Source organism: Typopeltis vanoorti, chromosome 2 (genome assembly GCF_054136105.1).
Source record: "Typopeltis vanoorti isolate ZY-2024b chromosome 2, IOZ_Tvanoo_1.0, whole genome shotgun sequence".
Lineage (NCBI taxonomy): Eukaryota > Metazoa > Arthropoda > Arachnida > Uropygi > Thelyphonidae > Typopeltis > Typopeltis vanoorti.
This window is the reverse complement of record NC_143550.1, coordinates 140,576,604-140,595,892: the sequence shown is the minus strand read 5'-3', so window position 1 is coordinate 140,595,892 and position 19,289 is coordinate 140,576,604. Positions and strand designations below refer to the sequence as shown.

General features: G+C 34.4%; 1 protein-coding gene across 2 annotated transcripts in view; it reads left to right on the top strand.

The window, feature by feature from the left end:
• Positions 1–19,289, top strand: part of mop (tyrosine-protein phosphatase non-receptor type protein myopic) — a 352,485-nt gene that overhangs the window by 138,397 nt on the left and 194,799 nt on the right. For both annotated transcript variants that reach the window (XM_090413257.1, XM_090413258.1), the window contains 2 exons: positions 7,022–7,113; positions 14,836–15,040. In XM_090413257.1, coding sequence (XP_090269383.1) covers positions 7,022–7,113; positions 14,836–15,040 — 297 coding nt within the window. The remainder of the gene's footprint in view (positions 1–7,021; positions 7,114–14,835; positions 15,041–19,289) is intronic.

Genomic DNA, 19,289 nt, shown 5'->3' with positions numbered 1-19,289 from the left:
GGCAAACAAAGTGCCAATCAATTTTAGTGAATGTCCTGGCACCTTACGCAATGCGAGAAATTGCAGTGAAATAACAATGACTTGAAACAAGCCAAATATGTGTCAGTTATGGTAGACACATCAAACCACAGAGATCTGAAGTTGTGCTTGTCCTTGTTAGGTACTTCATCCCGAATAAAGGTATTCAGGTTAAAGTGATAGATTTTCAGAATATAACAGGAGAAACAGCAGAACTGCTTGCAAATCATATATTGGATATTTTGCAGATAACTGCAACACCAACTTCGGTGGATACAAACAAGGTGGTTCCAAACAATGTATTTTCAAGACTCAACAAAGGGTTAAAAATGAACATTCGTGCTGTTGGCTGTGCTGCTCATGTTGTTCATAATGGTGCATAGACAAGTGCTGATATTTTGCCTATTGATATCGAAACAATTGTAAATAAAATATTTCAGTATTTACACCATGAGAGTAGAGGAATTTCTGTGCATTTACGGAAATTGAATACAAGTGTGTTCTAGGTAGTGTACAAACAAGATGGTTATCATTACTACCAGCTATGAATAGGATTATTGACATGTAGGATAGACTCAGATCTTACTTTTTATTACAAGATAAATGCCCTAAATTGTTGAAATCATTTTTCAGTAAACAACAATCAATACTTTGTCTCCATTTCATGCCAAGCCAGCTGAAAATATTCTCAGCAACAAGAACGAAAATAGAAAGGGAAAATATTTTGCCATCTTAAATGGTAGAAGATTGGAATTGGTCAGACAGAAAATTACAAATAGGAAATCTGAGAACTTTCAAACATTTAAAATGTCATCAATTATTTCAGAGTTCAAAGATGAGGACATCTTTGATGAAAAAGAATTTTTAGACACTACAAATTTATTTTATGATACTTTCCTTGAATATTTAAGCAAATGGATTTATCATTTCCAGTCATTGAAAGCATTTCACTGGATTAAGTTGCAAGCAGCCTAAAAGCAATCAGTGATGTTGACAGCAAAATATTCAATATTGTTGATGAAGATGAATTATTTAATGAAGTCAGCCATATAAATAGTGTTGTTGAACTCCAAGATGGGAGAATCTTCTTCTCTCTTCCATCAATCTATGTGGATGATGATGAGGCCGAATGAAATCTTTCCACTTCTGTCTGTCCCTGAAGAGTGTGAACAATTATGTCCAGTTTGGTGTTGCTTGTTGTGATTTGGTTTTTTCAGGTCCTCTTTTATTTTGTCTATCCATCTAATTCTGGGCTGTCTTTTACCTTCCATCATTGTATTCAGGGCTTTAGATGGTAATCTTTCTGTTCCCATTCTGGTCACATGGCCAAATTCGTTTCCTTATGTCTTTGTTTCTTAGTCTATCCAGCAGAGATACTCCAAATAATCTTCTTAGCCAACCCATTTCAGTAGTTAATAATTTTTTCTCTTCAGCCTTTTTGAGATTCCAGCATTCACTTCCATAGAGGAGTATTGGGAGGATCATTGTTTCATAAATTCTTACTTTTTTGCTTGTTTGATGTCTCTTGACTTCCATATTTTATTACTTCGCCCAAATGTTTGGGATGCTTGATTGATTCGTCTGTTTATATCTTTTGTAAATTCACCATTGTACTCAATTACTCCTCCAAGGTAGGTGAAGTTTTCTACCTGCTCTAGATTCTTACTATCAATTTCAATTTTCAGATTGGTGTTTCTTTTTCCTATTTGCATAATTTTTGTTTTGTCTATATTTATGTCTAATCCAAATTTTATACATTCTTCCTTTATTTTATCAGAAATTCGTTGTAGATCTTCTTCCGTGCTTGCAAGTAATGCCATGTCATCTGCAAATTTTAAATTTGTTATATTTTTCCCATATATTTTGATTCCAGAGTCTTCTTTGTTTAAGTCCTTACTGGTTGCTTTTTCCAGTGTAAGATTGAACAGTATTTCAATCCAACGTATCCTTAAATGTCCAAAGGCTACGTTGGAAGAAGGCCACTCTATTTCTATTACACTACAGCAAATACAAGTATGAAAGACTATTCCTCGAATCTTCCTCAGCTCTAAAAAAAAAAAAAAAACTTTCCAAATTTCGTCAAATTTGGGTGTGTGAGACTGCCCCAAAAGGAAGCATACATTTTAAGATCATTAGGCCAACAGCCAAGAAAATCCAGTTTAGCCCACTAGGGGGACCCATTTAGGACTTTAAGCCAACTTCCGTTGCCTTTCTTCAGCCTCATTTGCCCAGTGTTAGTGCCTGTGTGCACATATCATTGTTTTTTTGTCATCCCTGATGATGGCAGTGTAACATTGCCAAAATATAGGAAAGTATTAAAGTTTTTTATAATTAATATTCTAGTATATGTTATTTCCTGAAAAATTAAAAGCTATGTGTAGCCAATGTATAAGCTTATCTACAAGAATTTTCAAATACAAAGATGTTTTCAGTTTCCTTATCTTCAGGAATGATATTTAGAAATTTTTTATTTTTATTTTGCTCTCTGTAATAACTCTGTGACTTTGTTAACAATAAATTTAAATTATAAATATATTCTTTTTATACTTCACTGTAATATTTCATTAATAAACATATTACTTATGTTTACAATATTTCATTGCCTATTTCCTTGCTTCACTACCCGATTCAAGTTTGGACAGTGAAGCAAGGCTTCAGCACTCTCCTTAAATGAATGTTCAAATTGTATATCGACAGCGATGTAGTAGGTGTGTTTCAGACCAAAGAATGGTTGTGGTCTGTGTCTATTCCGTGTTGAGCCAATCCAGATTTATCAGATTTCCTGTGGAAAATATATGATTGATGTTCTTGTAATTTCTTTTTTATTGAGTGTCCAGTTTGTCCAAAGTAATATAGACAGCAGTCACGTCACAAGGAACTTGGTATATACCTGGGAGAGATTGGAGAGTGTTTATCATTTGAAGAGGGGAAATAAGTTGAAAGTTTATTGATGGGTATAAAAGTAGCTACTAGATCACATTTATTTAGAATTTTTTAGAGATTACAAGAACATCAATGATATTTTTCCACAGGAAATCTGATAAATCTGGATTGACTCAACATGAAGTAGACACATACCACAACTTTCTTTGGTCTGAAATACGCCTGCTACATCGCTGTTGATACAAATTTGAATGTTATTTAAGGAGAGTGCTGAAGTCTTGCTTAACCTCTGAACTTGAATTGGAATGACTGCCTATCGCTATCAAAAATATAGGAAAGTCTGATTAGAATAATGTATCATTATTATTATTTTTTTTAATACTGTTATGATTAACCTTTTCCTCAGTAAGAACATAACATTACTGGAAATATAACATCCCCAGAGTGCATGCTATTTCAAATAAATCCATTGTTTGCATTCTACCTTGTATTAACTGATTTTTGCCACTGAAGATGGTCTGTAATTTTAAGACTGAAATATATGGCCTTATAATAAATTATTACCTTGTGTTTACATGTAAATAATTCATAAAACTATGGCACTAGTTTCTTTAAAAGAAAAAAAATGGTTTAATAATGTTTTAAGCAATTCATATATACTGTAGTTCCCCGTTATCTGCGGGTTCGCTATCCGCAGTTTCAGTTATCTGCAGTCAACCCCGGTCCAAAATTATTAAATGGAAAATTCCGGAAATAAACAATTTATAATTACATCGGCAAAGTGGATATTACATCCAACATTATTTCAAAGTCAAACGTTTGTAGAAACTATGAAAGTTTCGTAAGTTGACCTGAGAACTTACGAGATTACAATCCTCAGCTACATTACTTCAGTAGCTAAGGCAACTTGGGAATACCGAGGATTGTATTCTGGTAAGCTCTCAGGTCAACTTAAACTTTCATAGTTTCTACAAACATTCAGTTTTGAAATATTGGATCCATTTTGCCAATGTAATTTTACATCGCCAAAACGAAGCCGTATATCTCTTTCATAAGTTTTAAATTGCACACCATCCTGAATAGTTCTCGGTTATCGATCGACTGTCGTATCGCAGTGCTTGTGTTCAAGTAATCCTTATTTTACTTAATAATGGCCCCAAAGTGCAAGAGTAGTGATGCTGTTAATTTGGGTATGACAAAGAGAAGCCATAAAGTGCTTCCTTTTAAGTGAAAACAAGGTTCTTGACTTCATAAAATAATAAATAAATAATAATAAAAAAGATGTATGCTGAGGTTGCTAAGATTCCATTCACATTTAGATAACTTTTATTACAGTATATTGTTATGATTTATTATTAGTTATTGTTGTTATTTTCTTAGTGTACCTAATTTATAAATTAAATTTTGTTATAGGTATGTATGTATAGGAAAAAAAATTAGTATATATAGGGTTCAGTACTATCTGTGGTTTCAGGTATCTGCCGAGTGTCTTGGAACACATCCCCCTGTAAATAAGGGGGATACTACTGTATTCATAAATAATGTAAATAATGCATTTATTTACATGCAGATACACAAATGAAAAATTTATTCTGAATAACTTAAGCGGCTCAAGAAAACACACCAACTAGGTTGGTCATCAATCTCACCACGAAAGTTTTTCCATTTTGGCAAGAAGATTGTAACATTTATGGATAACAGTAGTATTAACTAGTGTAGTACTTTTCACTTCACTTAGAACTCTATCTTTGTTTTTAACAACTGTAACAACAATAGTGTGAGGTAAGTCTAGCCCATGCAACCTCTCTCTGTTTGATACACCATCATCAGTAAATTTAATCATTTTAATCTTACCCGGTAATGTAATAGATTTACGCATCTTTTCACTGGAGCAGCAGCATTCTTCCTTTGAATTTTATCTGCCAATATTAACAACATAAATAAACTCAGTTCATGAATACTGTACATCATGTAAATAGGCATTCTTCATATTTAAGAAGTGTCATATTAGTGGATTGATGTAAAGGAAAGCTTCTTAAGGCAACATATTGCTGTACTTAGAGTAATCACTGACTTCTTCAGCTATAATAAATTGTAATTTAGTTTTCTTTGAATTGAGTTAATACTTGAGATTAGTAATAGTGTTCCCATAGGAGATGAAACCTGGTTGGCCTTTCTGCAGTTATGATAGATGATTGAATACCATAAAGAAAACATTCATTTTCATCATATGAGAAACATACATGTTACTATCAACAATAACATAGCGAATGAAACTTTTATTTCTTGTGTCATCTATCCATCTAAATTTGTGCACAGCTTTTTTGTTGGAACATGGTGTTAGTAATGTTAGACAAGGACATGGTGTCCTTGTCCCTTAGTAGAAATCATACAGGTGCATAATTATTAGCTTTGCCCTTTTCTCCAGATTTTCTCAAAATGTTTCTGTCTGGTATTAATATCCTGCTCTGCTATTTAGATCTTTAACAAAGACCAACTTTTTTTTTTTTTGTCATCTGTCTTCTCTAATGACTCGAAAAATTCCTTCACTTCTTCTTTAGTAAAACTTTTTGTGTGGGCCATAGTCACAAATGTCATTATCCAATTCCCCATTTTGATGTTGGCCCATGTTACTTGATATTGCCTGCAATTCAAGAATATTCTTCTCATATCTAGTGTTAACTACTATAACTACTTCTTCTGATAATGTTGTTTTATTTTTGACGGTATATATCATAACACAAAATTATAAGTAAATAATAATTGATTGACTTATTGCTGATATTTCGCTGATGTTATAATCAGCATCTTCAGAGCACAAAAACACAGTTTGTCCCAATACTCGAGACTACAACAACATGGTGTAATCAACGGACTAGTTTAACAAAATTGTAGCAGCAACACAAAGACTAAAGTCCTAATTAGGCCCCATCTATCTGGGGGGGGGGATTGCAGTTACTACACAAAAATTAAAGTCCTAAAAAACAGAGAAAAAAGCCGGTACTAGTTATGTCTCAAGATGACTGTCTCCCAGATGTTTATATAGATCTGGGAGACAGTCATCTTAAGACATAACTAGTACCGGCTTTTTTCTCTCTGGTTTTTAGGACTTTAATTTTTGTGTAGTAACTGCATTTTTTTTTTTTTTTTTTTTTTTTTTTTTTTTTTTTTTTTTTTTTTCTCTCCTTCCCAGATAGAGGGTGCCTAATTAGGACATTAGTCTCTTTGTGTTGCTGCTATAATTTTGTTAAACTAGTCCGTTGATTACACCATGTTGTTGTAGTCTTGCGTATTGTAACAAACTGTGTTTTTGTGCTCTGAAGATTTCGCTGGTTTTAACACCAGCGAAATATCAGCAATAAGTCAAATTATTATTTATAATTTTGTGTAATGTTCTAAATAATCTTGTTTCAGTAATGTTGATGTTCACATGATACCTCTCTCTTCTGCCAATTTCTTATTATTATTATGTTACACCTCTAAGGAGTCCAAGGCCTCATCACAGGAGAGCACTTTACACAAACCTGATGTCCATTACTTAATCCTTTGTGTACACACAATAGCACTAACCACATCAAAATGCAATGCCATCTACCACCCAGAAATTGTACTTTGTCTGTAAATTGTGAGAGTTCTGGTCAATTTGCCTTTGCAGGATATAAACCTGAGTTTCCGGGATCAAAAACCCTGCTACCTCTGTATGAGATTGACTAACTCATGATGAGAATCGAAATCATTTTTTTCAATCAACAACCACAGTTTCTTATCATTCTTCTATTTGTGCCATAAAAGCATTTCACTTTTTCATTGATACTTCTTATTTTGATAGTGCCATCTTGAATTCTGCTAATGTTGAATTAGAGTGCCAGTATCTGAGTTTTCGATGTCTGCCTCTGATCCCCTACGAAAACATCATATGGGGGAGGGGGGGGAACTTGTTTATTTGGATGACAGTTGTCTTTTAGTTTAAGCCAACGCAGAATGCAAATTGGTTGGCTAAATCTCAGATATGAATATTTTATTCTCCATTACTTAAAATAAATGACATCTATCCATCTAAATTTGTGCACAGCTTATAAAAATTGCTCTGCAATTTTTAATGCTTACCTCTTTCTATTAGATTTAGCAGAAGTATCAGAAGAAGTTGAAAAATCCTTGCAGAGTTCAGGGACACTTCTTTCAGCTGAAGAGCAGAAAGAACGACAACACCAGGTAAGCTATTGCTTGTTCAGATTGTTTCTTCATCATCTTTTCCTATCTGCCTTGTGCTTTTTCTTCTTGTCAACTTATATATATCTTTCCTTTTTAGTTATCAGCTGCTGTGATAGTGAAGAAATTTTCTCATTCTTTGCTTCTCTCATAGCAAGTTGTCCCTACTGTAATAATCAAATCTGTAAACATGCCTTTTTTCAAGATGTCTCTTTTCTTTCCCCTGCTTACATCATTTGTAACACACTGCATATTTTTATAATTCTCCCATACACAAGATAACTTATCAGTGCTATGTGCGAGGTATACAGGTGAGGATTGAGAAAGAAGAAATCTATTGACATTTTTCTTATAAAGAGTTGAAGGTTGTAGTTGTTGGGAAACACCTCATGAGGAAGGCTGTTCCAGAAGACAAACAGGTACATGGAATAAATGAGGAAGAGGAGAGGTAGGGTTGATGTGTTTGCAGTTATAGTGACAAGAAATTTTGGGCAGCTTCTGCTCTTATTTTAACAGATCCAACAGATAGCAGAGGAATGATTGCTGCCAGTTCCCTGGAGCAGTGGAAGTACCTGAGAGGAAGCATCTGAACTAAATTGCTCTCTTGATAACATCAAGAATTTTTAGGGAGGTTTTAGGTGCACTACCCTCAAACATGAACAGTATTCTAAAGATAGGTGAATTTTGGATTTGTATAACAGAAGAAAATGCCAAGATTTTAGAGGCAGAGGAAGCTAATGATGTGATGTGTTTATGCTAAGAGAGGCTAGACGTAATTATCAATCCAACGAGAGGAAGAGAGAGATTTTCCTGCCTTGTAATTTTTCATTCCCTCGGATTACATTCCCTGAGGTCCCTTTTTGCAACAGAAAAGGCAAGACTGTGTTTTGGTAACATTGAAGGATGGTATGGAGATCAGTGTTTAAAGTATTGGTTGTAAATAGTATTAAAATTTGGGATGTCTGAGCACTGCATAGTTTCTCAAAGGAGTAGAATGAACAGAGATGTACTACCATTCAGGAAATCTGGGGAAGGATTAGTAGTGATTGAGAGTAGGTTTTTTATGTATAGGATAGGTGGTAGGCAGTAGGCATATAACTCAACATGAAGTGAACATCATTAATAATGATGTATTTTCTAGCCTGGTTGGCTGAGTTGTTGACATATCCACACTCCAACAAATGGGCTGTGCATTCAAATCCCACCATGGGCATGTTCAGCTCAAAGATATGTGCCTACATACTCATCTGCATCCTGATTTTCCATTTTTTCACTGAATAAAAACTTTTCCAAAATACCAACTCTGATGCATTTTATATCAAGTTCACTCTATTCAGATTCAATCCATACAATTGGCCTTCTTATTTCACTCCTGCCATACCTTGGTTGTAGACATATACTTTATTCTTTCTCTCTCTTCTTTTTTGTTTCTTCCATCAGCTCTAAAATCATTCATACTTGATAACTATTTCATGTCTCTTTGCATTCCAACATTGCTACTTTCTTAAATGTGTTCACCAAGAAGCACCATTCGATCAATCAAATCCCTAATCATGGAACCACAATACAGCTATATCTCCTTATTCTGCTTTTTTTGCGCATTAATACTTTCCTTACTTTTTCTTCTCGTGTCTACTTTCTTACTCTTCTTTGCTATGCCACTTGCTGTGGTTCACACTTCGTCCTGTAATGTTAAATAAGTGTAATGTTTCTCTCATTAAATTTATCTTTATTCTCATCTTTCATCATTTCTTTTGTGTTATCGTTCTTCTGACTTGTACTTTGTTCACCTTCTCTCATTCCTACATTATTTGTTCTCTTCAGCACCTGCATTTTCATGCTTCATTATTTAACAAAGATTCACTGTCTCACCATTTTGTCTCACAAACTCCTCACTTTTAATAGCGAATAATCACATGTACTTTGTTTCACCAAGTTCCTCATTATTTCATTTTTATAGACATCAGTAATAATCATATTTTCTTTTTTTTTAGCTATAATTGAGTTATTTTAAAATCATGTCAGCAGCATATCTTAAAGAAACAGCTCAAAATTGAATTGTTTGATGATGAATGAATGTGTGAAAACAAACAAACAAAAAAAAAGCAATAATAATAAGTCTTATTGACTCCGTTATTGTAGAATAAGATGGTTTCCTGTTGCCTTCCTTGGCACCTAATTAATACACACACTAATTTTAATCTTAGTGTTTCTGACAGAAAAAAAAAAAAACATTATCTGCTAACCACTGTACAAGTTTGGTATTTAAAACTTTTTCCACTCCCTTCACAGAACTTTGCTGTCAGTTTCGTAACAATTCAGATTTTTTTTATTGTTCACTTCTAGAAATGTATTTATGCATTTAAAACTTGGTGTTTTAATTTTGGTGCATACAGAAATAAAATTTTGTGTACACGAGCCTGTGTATGTTGCATACAATATGTAATTATGTTGTACACAAGTAGTATTTGTTTAATTATACTGTATTTCTTCACCACACATACCAATTAATCATTATGTTAATATTGCAGTACCTCAGACTTATACAAAATAATGATTCTTAGTTTTTTATCATATACAGTGAGGGATGTTCTGAAATCAATGCTTCCATTGTGATAGCTCGCCGAAATGAAAACAAAACATAGTTTGAACTGTATTTTATTTTCATACCTGTTTCTCAACATAATCCTCATTTTTCATTTATTTCCTTCATTTTGCAATGAGTTTTTCAAACCTATCATAGTAAAACTCTTCAGGTTGTTATTGAGTCCATCTCACCTCTGCTTTGACCTCTTTGTTATTTTCAAAATGGAAGTCTTTGTTTTTTCAATTTATAAAATAACCAAAAGGCCTATGGAACCAAGTTCAGGTTGTAGGAAAGATGTCCCATTATTTCAAGTATCACATCTTTGATGTGTTGAAGTGAAACATTGTTATGTTGCAAAGGTTCTTTCTTATTTCTTGTTATTTTCTAATGATAAAATGGTTCTAGTAAAATTCTGAAAAGTTACATGATCAATGGTAATGTAAACCATAACTAGATAAAAACTGAACTCACTATAAATTTGATACTTACATAACATTTTTTATTTAATACAGAATTTTTGCCCTAGTGTCAAGGGCATCTTCAGTATGCCTTTGAAATTAAATAACCAGAAGAGAAAACCGGAAGGCTCAGCAATGAAAATATCAAGCTACACATACATGACATAGTGGCACAGTCTAAAATATATTAATGTCCTGACTGTAAAGAACATGCCATTTCCACCTGACATCGCAACCATCACAAAAGTAATTATCTTATGGAATGCTTGTACAAGGAGAGCTATTAAGCCTTGCTCACTGTCTAAATCTGAACAGAAATGAACTAAAATTATCCCTATTATGGAAAATAGTCTTCTCCACATATCCCATAGGCAATAGTTTTTATTAATACTTTATCTCTTGTTTAAATTTGCACATTTAGGGCATTAATGTATTTTTGGACCATGCCACTCTATATCATGTAACAATGAAAATGTGTAGCTCGCACATTTTCATTGTTAGGTCTTCTGGTTTTCTTTACTACTTGTTTAATTTCAATCATACTGAATTAATTGTCCTTGATACTAGAGTGAAAATTCTGTTATAAATAAAAAGATATTATATAAGTATTAAATGCATAGTGAGTTGATATTTATCTTGAAAAGTTTTACTATAATTCATTTCACTGACATCTGTCTCTTGGATGGAGAGTTATCACAATGGGGGCATTTCCTTCAGAATGCCCTCCTATAAATAATAAATTGAGTTAAGAAAAAGTCATCAATTTCCTGATATGTACCCCCAAGGGGTGTTCGGGGTTACTATGACAGCACTAATGATTACGTTTACATTATAAAAACAATTCTCCTATCAACAATTTTCCTCCAAATCAATACTTGTGAACACTCCAATATTTTCATATTTAATATTTTGTGCTTCTAAGGCACTTCTGACTGAATCAGTCCACCTAGACCTTGGTCTTCCTCTGGGTCTCTTTCCTACCATCTTGGCATCAAATGCCTGTTTTGCTAAACTTTCTTCACCTATTCTATTTAAGTGGCCACCTTAGAGTAGCTCTGCTTACATATTCTTGAATGATAATAATGTCAATCTTTCTAATATCTTCATTTTTAATGATTGCACCATTGATGTCATCAGTTCACTCCTAATTATTCTCAGAACCCTCACATCTGTGGTCTCTAGTCTTTGATCAAGTGCTTTTTTTTCTAACCCAACTCTCAGATTCATAACTTAACTGGTTTAAACACTGTTTTGTATGCTGCAAGTTTGATGTTTATGCAAATTTCTCTCTTATTCCATATACATTTATTTAACATACCAGCTTTGCTTATTTTGTTGTCTATTTTCAGATTTAACCTGCCATCTTCACTAAAACTGTGCCTAAATAGCTTAAATATTTTACTTGTTCTATAGGATCTCCATTCAGAATACAGCTGAAGTTTTCTGTGCTCCTGCCTATTTTCATAGTCTTGGCCTTTTTATGGCTGAGTTTCATGCCAAATTTGTTACAGCTGTTATTCAATTTAGTTAGTGAATCCTGAAGACTTGCACTAGATGTGTTTATGGAGAATGTGTTTAGGTGACATCTCCAATTCTAATATCAAGCTCGTTGTCACTTTCTTTTATAATATGATCTATATAGAATAAGAGTGTAGATAATGTGCATTCTTGTCTTACCTCTGATTGTACATCAAACCATCTTCTGTATTTCCTTCAATTCTAACTGCTGACTGACAACTTAAATATACAGGGTGTTCGGGATAAATTTGACATATTTATAATTAATTATATTTTTCCGTAAGTTACATGTATTAACACACACTTCTCTTCATTTAAAAGTTTGGACCCTTCTTCATTCATATACAAGATGTCAGAAAGGATGGATAGCTGGAACCCACCTGAATCATGGAAGAGAATAACTTGTATCATGATGATTTGTGCCCGCCATCAAAATAAGGATATTACGACTGCTGCCCAATGCTCCCTGAATACAGTAAAAACAATCAGGCATGAACTAGAGACTTGCAATGGTGACTACGAGGATGTAGCAAGAAGAAAGATCCCTAGCAGACGATCTGATTGCGTTCGTACAGCAGAATTCCTCTCAAATCTGCAGGAACAGGTGTTGAAGAACCCTGGCATTGGAATTCGGGCTTTGTTCGTGGAGTTGCTAACTGTAGTCAAGCCCTGGATAACAAGGGTAGCCAATGGTAGGCCGTATGTATGGCAGCAGGATTCGGCCCCTTGCCACACCTCTGGGAAAAGTCAAAAATGGTTGTCTGAAAATTTCTACGACTTCACCAGTCCAAATGTTTGGCCTCCAAACTCCCCAGACCTTAACCCCATGGTTTATTTTGTATGGGGCGCAGTTGAAAAAGACACCAATCGCACTTCCAGTAATACAAAAGCCCAGTTAATGGATAAAATTAAAACAGTTTTTGCGGCCCTTCCCAGGGAGACTGTAGCATCAGCTTGTTCGAGGTTCCGAAGCAGAATTGAAGCTGTGATCGATGCTAATGGTGGTTATTTTGAGTAAATCTTGTTGATAGTATTGTAATTAACTCTGCCTGTAATGTTTTTTTGTCAATTCATTAAATTTAATAGATACAAAGAAGATTTTCTTTTTCCTTACGAAACTGTCAAATTTATCCCGAACACCCTGTAGACTGTGTATTGCTCTATATAATGTTCCATTCAGCATTTATATGGGGTGAATTAAATATTGAATTGAAAAATATTGAAAAATATCTCATTAAATATTGAAAAGTTCATGACTTATTTTTCACGGTATTAACAACACCACACACACTTTTATCACAAAGATGTTTTATTAACGCTTATATTTCGCTGATTTTCAACTCAGCATCATCAGAGCACAACACACTTGTAAACGCGACAGTGAGTGAGTGAAACAATATAATTGTAAAAGACAAAAGATCCAAGGTCTTATTTTTTTGCGCCCTCTAACAGGGGAAAATAAAAAATAAAATAAAAAAAAAAACAGCAGCTATCCAGGAGTTTTTCTTAGGATAACTGTCTCCCAAATTTTTGGCAAATTAATGCAACCATATTTGTTAAGGTTGGAAGAATTCTTCAAAACCATTGCTGACTCAAAAAATAATCTTTCAGATCTATAACGACTCCTAAATAGCACATTCGTTTTCCTCCATCTAATCCTGTGTGAAGGAGTGTCCAAAGCGTGGTCTGCCAGTCCCGACTTGCCATAGTAATAGTAGCGAATGTATCTTTCATGTTCTTCCAAGCGGATGTTCACTGATCTTCCTGTTTGCCCATAATAGGACAAGTCACAGTCACAAGGCACTTCATACACTCCTGGGTGTGCTAAAGGGTGAAGTTTATCCTTAGGCGAGCGGATCAGAGTTGCCAGCTCGACATGAGGTTTGAAAGTGGTGCGAAGGCCATGTTTCAACAATACTTTGGCTATCTTTTCCGATGTACCTCTGATATAGGGAATAGAAATGGTCATGTTGTATTCTTGTGTATTAGTGGAGGGCAGAGTAATGGGCCTATGTAGTATTTTATCTATTTTGTAGGGATTGTAGCCGTTGGCTAAGAACGTATGGTGCAGATATTGGAGTTCAGTGGTCAGAGAAAACTGAAAAGCTTTTCTCTGAGTACCTTGTCGTATGCCTTTTCCATTTATAAAACTTAAGTAAAGATTCTTGTCATATTCCCACAATTTCTCATCTGTTTGTCCTGAACCCAGCTTGTTCTTCTCCAAGTTTCTCTTCCACCGTCTTTCTCAACCTCTTTTCAAGTATGCTTGCATAAATCTTACCTGGAATAGTTAATAAAGAAATTCCTCTGTAATTCTCGCATTCAATCAGTTTTATTCCCCTTTTTTATAGATGGATACTCTAAGAGCTCTACTCTCTCCAATCATTGAGATTCCGACCCTCTGATCAGGCCCTCTGAATTATGCAGTGTAGCCACTGCAAAACTTTTATATTTCTTTACTTAAGCATTTCTGGTTGAATATCATCTTCTCCAGCTGCCTTTCCACATTTCAAGTTGTTTGATGGCTTGAAAAATTTCTAGCATGGTTCTGTCACTGCTTGGTTTGTTTAACAGTCTTTCAAAGTAATCACTTCAAACATCTAGGATATCCTTATCTTCAGTTTTTCATGTTACCTTTATCATCTTTTACAGTACTTTCTCCATTTCTAAGCTTCTTCAATAGCCTCCAGAACATTTTCCATTTTCCTGATATTTATTTTCTATATTCTTACCAGTCTTCCCATAACGTTTGTTTAGCTGCTTTTACACACAGCTTAACTCTCTTACATTTTTCTCTGTATTCTATAAATAAAAAAAAAAAAAATTACATAAGTATTAAGTGCATAGCGAGTTGATATTTATTTTGAAAAGTTTTACTGTTTCTCTGTCTTACTCTTTCACTGACATCTCTTGGATAGAGAGTTGTCACAATGCAATGGAGGCATTTCCTTCAGAATGCCCCCATCCTATATTTACCATAAATTGAGTTGAGGAAAAAAAGGTCTGTTAATTTAATTTTATCTGTGCACCACATTTATCCTGTTTTGAATTTATTTTATATTCAGTGCAACAAATAGTGAAATATTTTCTTTGATATATTTTAAAATTTTATTGAATTATTAAATTTAGTTATAAATTTTGTATCTTCTCCCACTTTGCTAGGAAACATTTGGTAAAAGAGCACCATCCATGATTGTAATGGAACTCAGTAAGGAATGCACCAGGTATGAAGAAGCTCATCGTCGAGCTACAGAATCTAATGCAACACTTCAGAAAGCTGTAACACTTCATATGAATAATATCCAGTTGTTATGTGGTCCTTTAGAGGAACTTCAGAAGAGCTTACCTTCACTGTCTTTAATGGATGGTAAGTGTGAATAATCCATATTTTTGAAGAGATCTGCAAATAGATTAGATGCTTTACCTTATTTATTCCATATTAAAAGATTTTACATGCTATTCTTCTAGCTTATTGAACTGCTAAAGTTCTTCACCACAAGAACCATTTTCTAGTGCTTTTTTTGCGTCTCTTGAGCTGCACTCCAATCCAGATTTCCAGCTCGGCCAAGTGTTTTTGTGTTATCCTTCCAACATCTTTGTGGTCCTTCCCTGGGCTCTCTTCCAACAAATCTCATCTTGAGCACTTTCAAATGTTTGAGATGAGACCTGTTGGAATACATAACAGTATAAGCGCCAACTGTTCAGCAATTATGTCAATAGTGACATGCATGATAGAAAGATATCAATCTGTAAAGAAAGGATGTGTGATTCATCATAATGAATGTGTTCACAAATCATCTTCTCAATTGAATGTGCAGGTTTCCAAAAATATAGTGGAGGAAACTTCATATCAGTGTGCAAGCTTCGATTTCATCAGTTAGATGATCAATATCTGAAATCAGAGCTTGCATACTGCTTTTGTTGGAAATGTGGAAGAAGGTATGAGGACAGATCATCAGTTAGTGAGATCTGTAAGTTGATATAGCTCTTGATTATGTCTGTCTTCTTTTCTATTTTCCTGTTTGTGTTATCTCTTACAGATCCAAAGCCTGTAAGGCTTTTCAAAGATCTGCAAGGTGCTTTAGGTTTCTGCCCCATATAAAACAATAGGTCTAATGATTATCTTGGCAAATGAAGAAGAGGAATGGAGGAGATCATTCTAGTGATCTCCATTTCTCTTCTTAATTTGATGATCCTTATAGTGCTCAAAGTATTCATGCTTCAAGATCCTCCATAACCATTGTCTTAAACACTGCAATCTCCTTGCCATTCTCCAGTTGTCTGAGGATAATCTAATGCACTTCAGTGCTGTCCAAATCAGAAAGAGATATCACTTCCTTCCCCTCATTACTTTTTGTTAATATTATTTTTCACAAGATCAGTTTCTCTTCTTTCGTTGGCTTTTACATATAACCTTTCCTTGTACAAACATCATATCCATAGCCTCCAACTTGATGTTCACTCAAAACATTGTTGCTTTTTTTTGCCGGTGCAGTTCCTAACAATGTGTAAATCCCAAATCTGTCCACTGTAAAATATTTTCACATTTGGAGTCGTACATCAAAAACTGCCCTTCGTGATATCCTGCTTAATGATATTCAAAAGAGTGATTTGTGTAATAGATGACCCCCCCCCCCAAACACAGTCACTTTCTCATAGATGCTGAGTTTTTGTATTGTCTTTTTTGTAGATATTTGAATGGCTGTTGTTCTACTGAACTTTTCATTACCATTCTTCTATGTAAGAACATGAACAGTTGATGATAAACATCCATACACAGATTAGCTTCAATCTTAATGATCCAACTTCTCACCTCTTTCATTCTCTCTATCTCTTTTCTTTGGAATAGTCTTCTCCTCTGACTACAACCTCCAGCTCTTCAAGAAACACATTAACAGATTCCTTTTTTATTGTTCTAATCTAAATATACATAGCAATGTGTATTATAGACTTTGTGATCTCATGTTTTGCTCTCCTGAACATATAACAATAATTGCTAGCCGTTTAGGGCAGATGTTGCATGCCAGAGGTAATACGCATAATAGAAAGAAATCTGTTCAGTAGGACATGAGGTAGAATGAAACTTAACATGAAAATTAGTATTAAAACTAGTTACAGCTGCTCTTAGAATGATCAGAATTCCTGAACTTTCAGCATGGACAATCCATTAAGTCAGGTCAGTGTAATAGGGTCTCAGAACTGGAGTAGTGCTTATGCCTAAAATGCTTCTGTGTGTATGAACTTGGCATAATGTTCAGCCAAAAAGGCCATGTGATTCATTATAATGAATGTGTTCACAAATCCTCTTCTAAGTTGAATGGGCAGTTGTCCAAAAGACAGTAGAGGACCCTCATAGAAAGCCTAATAAACACAAGGTAAAGACAGGACAATACATATTTGCAGTCTGGGATCATCCCAAACAGGAATTACAGCTGTTTCTAGATAAAATAAACCTTCTTCACCCTCGCATCAACTTTATGCTACAAAAAGAATCTCCACAGGGTATCTCCTTTCTGGATTTATACATTCAAAGAAAAGAAGACGGTTCCATTGCCACGTCTGCCTATCGCAAGCCTTCATTTTCAGGTCGCTGCATTCACAATTCTTCCACTCATCATCCATTTCAGAAATTTGGCATCATTAAATCACTAGTTTCTAGAGCACACAAATTCTGCTCCTCTGAAGATTCTCTAAATCAAGAACTAGAAATAATCAAAAATATAGCCATACTAAATGGATATAATCTTAAAAAAAACTCAAAAATCATCAGTCACCTTCCCACACATCAACCCAGACAAGAAGTCCATAGGATTCCCATACCTTACGTCTTTAAAAAATTATCAAGAAATACAATTTTGCCACTATTTACAAATCTATCAACCAAATCTATAACTTGTTACCTTCTCCTAAGGACAAACTCTCACTTCTGATGTTACCTGGCATTTATGAGATCCTGCAAAATGTTCTGATGTTTTTACTTTCTCGTCGACTGTGCCATTAAAATATCTACATTACAGCTATTGTAAAAATGTTACTTTTCATTCTTTTATTTTTATCTTTATCTTGCTACTCTATTTAAATTCTACCTTTGGTATTTTCTTCTTATGCCAAAGATCTCTAGAAATTTATTATTTATTTTTGACTGCACCACTAAAGTTCTAATGACATAAGAAGTATTCATACCCCCAGTAGATTCTAATTATTCAGTTATATATCATTTCTTGATCAAGGGTTGCAGTCATGGCTTTAAATGTGTTCTCTATCTCAACTACCTTCTTATCTTATGGTTCCAGCTTATTGGCTCGAATTAAGTTTTTTGGATCAGTGCATTGCAAAAGATAATTCAGGCGACATCATCATCGTCAAATTCCTGCCATGTACCCTCAAGGGATGTATAGCATATTATAGTACTACATGAAAAAAAATTTACATCATTACAAATTTCCTATCTACAATTTTCCTCCAAATCAGTCTGTTACTTGTCAAGACTCCAACATTATCAGATCTTATATTTCTATTGTCTAAGGCACTTTGTACCGTATCAATCCACCTATATCTTGGTCTTCCTCTGGGTCGTTTTCTTGCCAACCTGGCAGAGAACACTTGTTTTGCTAATCTTTCTTCGTCCATTCTGTTTAAATGACCATACCACCTGATATTAGCTCTGCTAATGCATTCCTGGATGCTGACAATGTCAAGTTCTTTCCTAATATCCTCGTTTTTAATATGATATTGCCATTGCTGCCATCTGTTCACGCCTCTAATCTTTGTCAGGACTCTCATATCTGTGGTCTATAGTCTTTGGTCAAGTGTTTTACTTCTGACCCAGCTCTCAGATCCATAAGTTAAAACTGGTTTGAACACTGTCTTGTATACAGCTAATTTAGTTCCGACTAATTTCTCTCTTATTCCATATGAATTTATTCAATTGACTTCCTACCATACCAGCTTTGCTGATTCTGTTGTCTATTTCTAAATTTAATTTACCATCTTCAGTAAATATCGTGCCTAAGTAGCTGAAATGTTTTACTTGTTCCACAGGGTCTCCATTCACAACCAAGTTGACATTTTCAATGATTCTGCCTATTTTCATTGTCTTTGTCTTTTTATTGCTGACCTTCACACCATATCTATTACAACAGTTATTCAATTTAGTCAGGGAATCTTGCAGACTTGTAGCGGATTTATTTAGAAGTATAACATTATCCGCATAAAGCAAAGAGCTGACATTAACATCTCCAATTTTGATATCATGTTTAATACCACTTTCCTTCATAATGTGATCCATATAGATAATGAATAACAGAGAGGATAATGTACATCCTAGTCTCACACCAGATTTAACATTAAACCATCTTCCTGTACTTCCTTCAGTTCTAACTGCTGACTTACAACTCAAATAAAGACTAAGTATTGCTTGATATAATGCCCCATTGACACCATATAACTGCAGCGTATTGAATAGCTTCTCTCTTGGCACCTTGTCATGTGCCTTTTCCAAATCGACACAACTTAAATACAGATCTTTGTTATATTCCCATGCTTTCTCAACTATTTGTCGTAAAGTGAAGATCTGATCCTGTGAGCCTCTATTTGGCCTGAATCCAGCTTGTTCT